This window comes from Impatiens glandulifera, unplaced genomic scaffold, assembly GCF_907164915.1.
Source record: "Impatiens glandulifera unplaced genomic scaffold, dImpGla2.1, whole genome shotgun sequence".
NCBI classification, from domain to species: Eukaryota; Viridiplantae; Streptophyta; class Magnoliopsida; order Ericales; family Balsaminaceae; genus Impatiens; species Impatiens glandulifera.
In genome coordinates, this window is record NW_025919233.1 from 103,747 (window position 1) to 112,195 (window position 8,449).

The following is an 8,449-nucleotide window of genomic DNA, read 5'->3' on the forward strand; positions in this document are numbered from 1 at the left end:
ATCTCCAATAACATTTAATCCATCTTTGACAATCAGATTAAGGATGTGAGCACAACATCGCATCTGAAAATATTTTCCACGCAATAATAATGTAAATGCATTAAGTTTTTTGTAAACAAGATCTTTAACAATTGCATCATTTGCACTACAATTATCAACTGTCAAAGTAGTGAGCTTCCTATCAATAACCCAACTCATCAAAGTGTCTCTTAAAATGTCAGAAAGAACATCTCTGTATGTGGGGCAGGCACATATACAAAGCTGATAAGTCTTTTTTGCAAGTGCCATGATTCGTCAATCCAATGAGCAGTAATAGCCATATAACCTTGTCTTTCATTTTGGAAGTCCACACATCAGTGGTAATAGCTATTCTACTTTGACTTGACTCAATTTGTTTCATCACTTTGGCTTTCAAAGTGTGATATTCACTCAAAATGTCGACTCAGAGGGTATTTCTAGAAATCATAGTGAACAACGGTTGTATACTATTCACAAAATCTCTAAAGCCTTCATGGTCAACTATCGAAAGAGGATAGTCATGTCTAATAATCATTCTTGCTAATTTTTTTCGTGACACATCTTGGTCAAAAGTCATATTAACAATCTTTGTTATTCCATCTTCACCCTTTTCAGCCTTTAGATATTTTTGATTCATCTGATTGATATCTTTCATCTTCAATTTTGGACAAGTCCGAAGATGAGCCCACAAATGTTTTGTGTCATTTTTTGAATCACCTATTAGTTGCTTCTTACAATGGTTGCATATTGCTTTAACTTTTCCATTTATATTTTCTTTTTGAAAATCATTCCAAACATTTGAAAATAACTTTCTTTTCTTCCCAACAATGGTATCATCAACATTTGTTGTAATTGCACTTGTTGTAATTACACTAGGAATTGAATTTGATGAAACATTTTCAATGGTATCAGTTGAAACTTGAGTAGTTTCCATGTTCGGTGCCGTTAAACTCATTCTTTTTGTAAAAGCTAAAAAAAATCAAATAAAAAAAATAAGAATTAATATGATTCTTTAACTTGGTCTTATATATTAATATTTTTTCCAAAAATATTTATACAAATAATAAATATTAATATATTGAACTATTATTCCCTAAATATAGTTAAACATAACATTTAAAAAACTATTACTTTATTAAATTATATATTATTTCATAAAAAATATTTAATAATATTAATATTCTATTATAATTTACAACCCTAGTGAAACTCTAGTTTGTGAGTTGTGAAAATCCATCTACATTACATGATTTGGATAAATTTTTATAATGTTTGATGTGATTTATTTATTTTGATCCAAATAACTTATAGGCATATTACATATATAATGAAACTATGAAAGTATGTCTAAATCTATTGCTGCATATATCCGTTATTCCATATATATATATATATATATATATATATATATATATATATATATATATATATATATATATATTCTAAAAATATCTATTAATCAAGAGATTCCACCTATTAAACAAAAAAAATCTATAAATAATAGAAGTATTACTTACCTACTATGTGTAGTCGTGTAGAACTTATAGAAAAAATCAACTTTTTGTTGCTGTTAAAACGGAAGAAGAAGCTACAAAATAAAAATTGAAGATTAAGTTAATAAATAAATAAATATAAGATTATAAAAGTTGAAGAACAAACATAACTTTATTAAATAAAAACATTACTTACTTGTATAGTTATTGAAGATTTTGAACAAAAACTAGAAAAAAGGTTGAAGAAGATAGAAGTTGAAAATCGAAATAAGGTTGAAAATGATGATAACTTGTTAAACGTGGAACTAAGAAATGATGTTAAGCATGATAAAATAATTAATATATTTATTTAATGATACTTAGTAGTTACAATTTATGACGGTGGAATTTGATAAGTCACTTAAATTTTATTAATATATATTAATATATTCGGGTATCGGGTATCGGGTTTGGGTTTCCAACACTCCCCATCCCCAAACCCGATCGGGTACCATTTTTCACTCCCCATCCCCGATCCCGACCCCGATTTAAAATACCCGAACCCGATCATCGGGTACCCACGGGTATCGGGTATGTGGGTACCCATTGTCATCCCTATTGTCAGCTACTTATTTGTCCCGCCTTTCTTCTCTTCGTTTTGCCTCAAGAGTTCATGGATTCAAACTTAGTTTCAGACTGCATGAGTCAATACTCAATATTTCTCTCATTGACCGACCGCTACTTATTCTCTGATGGTATTTAAAAATGTTGACTTTACTGAAATGTTCATTTTTTGAACTTTTTAAAATTTAATTACTTTGTTGAACTATTTGGTCAATTAATGTGTAATGATAGACAACACTCTTGTTTGGTGTGTATTATGACTATTTGTTCATATTCTTGAAATTTCTACCTATTAATGATTTTTATTTATTCAAAAGATGGGTTTTGGTGGGTAAGCACGTCCCGTCATGGGTTGGCCGATCTGACCGCTCTAATTGAGGCTAGTACCAAATTGTTTCCGAGTTAAGAACAATTTGGTAGCTCATGAGTAATTATATTGTGTCCAAGCAATACATTTAAATTATTTTCATAAATAATTTAATTTTGTATCTTGAAAGGATTATATATTAGTAAATTTTGTATAAGATTAACAATAATATATCTTAAAAAGCATTAAAATAAATGAACTGAAACAGGGTTAAGAAGAATTCATCCTAAATTTGGTAAAAAGTCGACTAGCAAATAGCAAAAATCCAAGAGCATGGCCCAATACAGCCGCCAGAAAAATACCACCATTGAAGGACATTACAGCTAACATGACCAAATAGGATAGACCGGCTCGAATGGTGTGTATACCCGTCTTGAACAGGCCTAACCCAATTCGGTTCGGTCCTGGTTTAACAAATTCCCAATGATATAGACACTCAACAATAACAGATAGGGAAAAGACCAACACCAATGCAACTCCGTACATGGTCTTGTTGTGTCCTGGCCAACACGAGAACAGAACCTGGGCGTGGGTTCCCCAGAAGAAAGACGTGTGGAAGATAGAGGGGCGATGGTGATGGCTGAAGTCGGTCGGAGTAGGAGGCGGTGGGATGCCGACATTGTGGAGATCGGAAGCAAAAAGCTCCATTTTAGGTGGGTTGTTGGATTGTTATGGATTATGAACACAAGGAATGAGCAGATTTAAGGATAACAATTGTGTGTGTGAGGGAAAGAAACTGTCGGACTGATAGGTACTATGGAGAAGCATGGTATAATCAGATATTAGATTGCTTGCTGTTCTAATGTGAAATGGAGAATTTGCAGTTGTTAGAAGCAAGCAATCTCAATTCTTTTGTTACAAGTTTAATTTTACTTAAAATCAACATTCAAAATAAAATATAAAACATTTTCTAGTCTAAATCCAAATTGAGAAGAAAAAAAAATGGATACAAATGATGCCATTAAAAGCCAAGAATCACACAATCATTTGATTCATAATTAAAAATATATATCTTAAATTTCTAATAAAATTTTGATAATGAAGAAAATAAACATACTCAAATTGAGAATCTTCTCGAACTTTGTCTCATTGCTCAAACCTATACCCTATAACGGTTATACATTATAGGGTCTAAGGTTGAATCAACCTACTAAAATCGCAGAAAATCAAATAACTCAAACTCGAAAGAAAGACAATTCCTTCACATTTTATTTATAACCAATATCTTGTATAAATAAGTCTAATAAAGAACTGAAACAAAATTTCAGCATTTCAATAAGGGCAGTGGCATGTTATTATTCAGGTCATAATGTTTAGAGCAATATAGTGTTGTTCCATGGAAATTTGGAAAACTTAAGGAGAAAATTCTTTAAAGTGAAGGTTTATTTGCACCGAGCAGCTGACCAACCAGGTTAGTCACCTATACAAATTCGATTAGGATCAATGGTTGAATCCAAACATAAAATAAGACTCTTTTTTTTCGGTTAAACGAATATGAACAACCTTAAATTAAGATGAAAATGGATAGGAACTACTACTACCTGCCAGTATTTTGAGACACATCGGTCAATACAGCTATTTTCACCCATATTCAGCTCAGATTCTTTGTACCTGAAATGAATATGCAAGTTCCGTCAATTTCCAGTGTTTAAGTGTTTATAAAACTAATGATATTCATGAAAATTAATTACAGGTTAATTTTATAATATCAATTTAGACGGTATAATATCATCATACCTGCTCTCCATACACTTGCTGAAACATGTTTGTGTAAGCCTGAACAAAACATGGTTTAATCAGCTTTTTTAACATATGCAGATTTTCAAACAATCTTGAATTACAATCCTTTCCAAATTAACCAATGTAACTATCATATTCAGGCAACAATTAAACCATGTCTAAAAATACATGAATATGTTGTCATTATTCATTACAAACTCATCAATTGTCATAATATCAAATTCAAATGTCTCTCAAGTATGTGAGATGATAAGAGAACATTAACAAAGTGAAAAATATAAGGATTGCGAAATACAATTGAGGATAGGAAATGAAGGCTGCAGTCGAATATAAACGAACATACACATGTAAAGTGTTGACGACTGTTCCACTGAAAGACTTGAAGCACCATGTGAATTGGTTTCTAAACATTTGATTGGTTTTATGAAATGTTGATATTTTGACAATGATATATTGAGGTTTTTCCATTGTAAGATACAAATTTAGGGTTACTATAGTTATTATAACTTGACTCTCCTCATATGAATAACAAAGGAAACAACAATTAACAATAATAATAAGTTTTATCGTAAGATTAACCATTGCAGCTTAATAACATACGAATGGACAGGAGGAACAGGGACATCATTATGAAAAGCAAGATGGGAATTTGAAGTTATCATAATATATATAATCATATATTCTAGTTTGAGAACGATAACACAAGCAAACCTTGAAGAGGAGTGAGGACCTACTTGTTGAACAATTCAACCCTATATTCCATCTCCTTCTCTGCCAGTCCAAATATCTACAAAAACGAAGAAGATAGATGATTGATTACCTTCAAGTAGAGAGAAATGATGAACCAGTGCGAAGTACCTGTTCTTTTTCTAGGTTGTTGGAAGCCATTGGAGTAGCCTTTAAGGGTGGAATCAAGAGACAATTTCAAGTAGAATTAGGTTAATTGAAGAAGATTGATCTGGAGGCGCCAACGCTGCTTCTTCTTCACAAGAGGAAAAACCTAATTCTAGATTTGGAGATTAACTATATGTTTTATTAATTGGATAAGTTTTTGGATATATATAATCATACATTTTGTAAATCCAAACATAAAAAATACAAAATTGTAACATATTAACAAAAATTCATTTGTAGATAGCAATATTAATTAATATATTTTTAATGTGAATCATATTTAGATGGAACTAGCATAAATTATAAATGCATGAGTAATAATATAAAAAATTGTAAAAAAAATATTACGATAAAAATATTTATGGACGGGTCAATCCACAATCTTACTTACTTTTAGACACTTTAAAAAAAAACATTTTAAAAATTAAGAATTAGATTAGTTAGATAAAAAGTTGAACTTATATTGTTAAAATATCTCGCGTTTATCAAATTTGGTGTTGAATTTAAAATATAAAATGTTATTAGTCTAGTTGATTAAAGGGTTGTACTTGTTTTTGTTAGGGTGCAAATTCGAACCATACCTATAGAATATTTAATTTTATTTTTAACCGTTTTAAGTTTATGGACGGGTCAACCCACAATTCGACTCAAGTATCCATTTACTTTCATATATATATATCCAAATTCGGACACTTTAAAAATTAATCATTATTTATTTATTTATATATATATATATAGAGGAGTGATAGAGTGAGGGAATTTGGTGAGGGAATTTGGTGAGGGAATGACGTGGCAACACCTTCATTGGTTGGAAAAGGTAAAAGTGAGAGTAAAGAGAGAAAAGAGAGAAATTATTTGATTTTTTCAGCGAATAAGATTATGCCACGTCATTCCCTTACCAAATTCCCTCACCAAATTCCCTCACCTAATCCTTTCTCGTATATATATATATATATATATCCAATTAGTAATGGAATGATTTAGAACAATTTTAATGTTCACCCCAGCTAGCTATTTGCACCTATTAAATCAAAAATGATTTTCAATTTAATGGAATGCAATATATTATATCAAAAATTGTGGTTATATATTATTTTTTCTATTAATTGAATAAATTGAGATATTTGATTCAGTTTTTATATAAAATAAAATATTTTAACACATATTTGATACTTTTCACTAAATGGGGTAGTATATATTCTAACAAGTTAGTAAGTAAAAGTAAATCAGTATAAAAAATCAATCAATAATTTTTCATTCCCAATTTATAATTAATGTTACAAAATAATAAGCAATATAATATATCCGAATAGTATTCAATATGAACTTCTTTCCGGTGTGATTGACCGATTGACAAAGAAACAAACACAGACGATTAAATCAGTAAACAATTAAACATGTATCCGAAATTTATTAAAATAGGAAACAAATAATTAATGAAACGGAGCAATGGTCGGGGCGGAGGCGTGTTCAACGGCGGCAATTGCTCCGGCGCTAGAGCTCAGAAGCTCGAGCATGGCTCTGTGAGGGTTAGTCCTCTGTTTCTCGCACAACTCAGGCAAGAACACACCTTCACCGGCGGCCAAGTTGAAGAATAGGTCAACGATGTTGGGGCAGCCCTGGTAACACTCCGGCGAGCAGAGTTTAGCGGTGAACTGGGATTCCATCAAGGAATCAGACGAGATCCCAACGTATTTGCGCTCGACTCCACAAGCCGAGATGCAAGAATCGGTCTCAATGTGCTCGGCCATAGTCGAGACCACGACCGCAGATGAGCGGCACTGGTAATCGAGTTGCCCGTCTTTGGTCTCGAAATTCTCCAATAAACATCTCTTACCGGAGGATGAAACCGCGAATGCGCATACATTTACGGGTAATTCCTCGCAAATGAGTTCACCTATAATGTAAATTAATATGAATGATTATTTAAAAACAATTGATTGTTTATTTTAAGGTAGTTACTTTACCTAGAACTCCATGGAAGAAGATGGAGCAAGAAATGAACATGAGGAATGATAATCTGGTTGATGAAGAAGCCATGATAATAATGTCTCTCTTTGCAGTTGCAGAGAGGGAATGAAGATGTATTTTTGAGGAGAAGATTTGATTCTTTGAAGTGAATGATTTGTAAGAGAGACAACATATATGTATATATAGATAGAGAAAAGAAAAGAAAACTCGGTCTAAAATGGAGTTACAAAACCAGACGTGCTGCCTCGTTGAACTGTATTAGGATGCTTTGCAGGCTGCACGTTCAAACCAGCAATCTTTTATATGCCCTCTGAATAATAAACTTTTTCAAAATTAATAATTAATTTAAAAAAAAATAGAGAAAAATCATTACAATTTTTAGTGTTCAATGTATTATTATTTTTTTACTTGAGAAATGTTTTATTGAATTTTGAGTTAATTTTAACTATTATAACTATAAATCTACAACTAGCTATAGGTGTTGATCTTGGTGACAGGTGTTTGTGTTTTTTTAATTTAAAAATAATTAATATATAAACAAGAATTTTTAGTTGTCTTTCATGTTTGTAACATTATAAATTTAAGTATGAAATTCAACAATTTAACTAATATATTATGGTCGAATGTATATTATATTTAAATAATCAAACTAATTTTATTTCTGCTCAGAATTAATTAATTTATAATATCTAATATCAATTATTAGATGTATAGGATATAATATAATTAAGTATTGATTCAATAAAATTATAACCCACTCAATAGTGGATACATTTAATGTGTCTTTTATAACAGATCAGATCTTCTGCTACCGATTGCCGTGTTCCCCTGTGGCGCACCAATCAGATTGCAGCATTATTAATTTAATAATAAATCAATCTGGGCAGGAGACGGAGGGAGGGAGAATCCGGAATCCGGGTTTAGGCCCGGGTTCACACAAGACGCCGTTAACGGAAGCGCCCGTTAACGCCAGGAAATAATATAATATTCAGATAATACCCAGATAAGATATCTTCGCTCTGATCTACACGCCCATTGAAATGACCCTCATGTAAACCCCCCATACCCACCCATGAGAAGACCGTCTGCCGTTCATGAAAATACACTTACACGTCCATGTAAAGACCGAATTCACAGTCATATTATATTTACGTTTATTAAATATTAATTTAATTTATTAAATAACACAGGCAGCGATATAATATTCGCTTCAAGTAATTCAATCTTTTATTTTCTTGGATTTTTTATTTACTTTTTTTATTTAATTTTTTTTTGCCTCGAGACTCGCTGGAGCGAAGATATATTTGCTTCAATTAATTTTAATAAAAACCCCATGTAAATCCCCCCTACCCACACATGTAAA

At 31.3% G+C, this 8,449-nt stretch overlaps 4 protein-coding genes across 4 annotated transcripts; all 4 read right to left on the minus strand.

Moving 5' to 3' along the window:
• Nucleotides 1-442: 442 nt before the first annotated feature.
• On the minus strand, nt 443-952 carry LOC124917696 (zinc finger BED domain-containing protein RICESLEEPER 3-like). Its single transcript, XM_047458053.1, has one exon. The coding sequence runs from the start codon at nt 950-952 to the stop codon at nt 443-445; it is 510 nt and encodes a 169-aa protein (XP_047314009.1).
• A 1,739-nt stretch (nt 953-2,691) lies between these two features.
• On the minus strand, nt 2,692-3,346 carry LOC124917697 (copper transporter 3-like). The gene has a single exon (XM_047458054.1). The coding sequence runs from the start codon at nt 3,127-3,129 to the stop codon at nt 2,692-2,694; it is 438 nt and encodes a 145-aa protein (XP_047314010.1). The 5' UTR covers nt 3,130-3,346.
• Nucleotides 3,347-3,666: 320 nt separating this feature from the next.
• On the minus strand, nt 3,667-5,249 carry LOC124917699 (mitochondrial import inner membrane translocase subunit TIM10-like). The gene is made up of 5 exons (XM_047458057.1): nt 5,080-5,249; nt 4,956-5,008; nt 4,219-4,257; nt 4,023-4,092; nt 3,667-3,901 (listed from the first exon to the last, which is right to left on the minus strand). Exons 1-5 carry the CDS (start codon nt 5,107-5,109, stop codon nt 3,851-3,853), a joined length of 243 nt encoding a protein of 80 aa, XP_047314013.1. The 5' UTR covers nt 5,110-5,249; the 3' UTR covers nt 3,667-3,850.
• Nucleotides 5,250-6,548: 1,299 nt separating this feature from the next.
• Nucleotides 6,549-7,155, minus strand: LOC124917698. Its single transcript, XM_047458055.1, has 2 exons — nt 7,083-7,155; nt 6,549-7,012 (listed from the first exon to the last, which is right to left on the minus strand). The coding sequence occupies exons 1-2, from the start codon at nt 7,153-7,155 to the stop codon at nt 6,549-6,551; spliced, it is 537 nt and encodes a 178-aa protein (XP_047314011.1).
• Nucleotides 7,156-8,449: the final 1,294 nt, after the last annotated feature.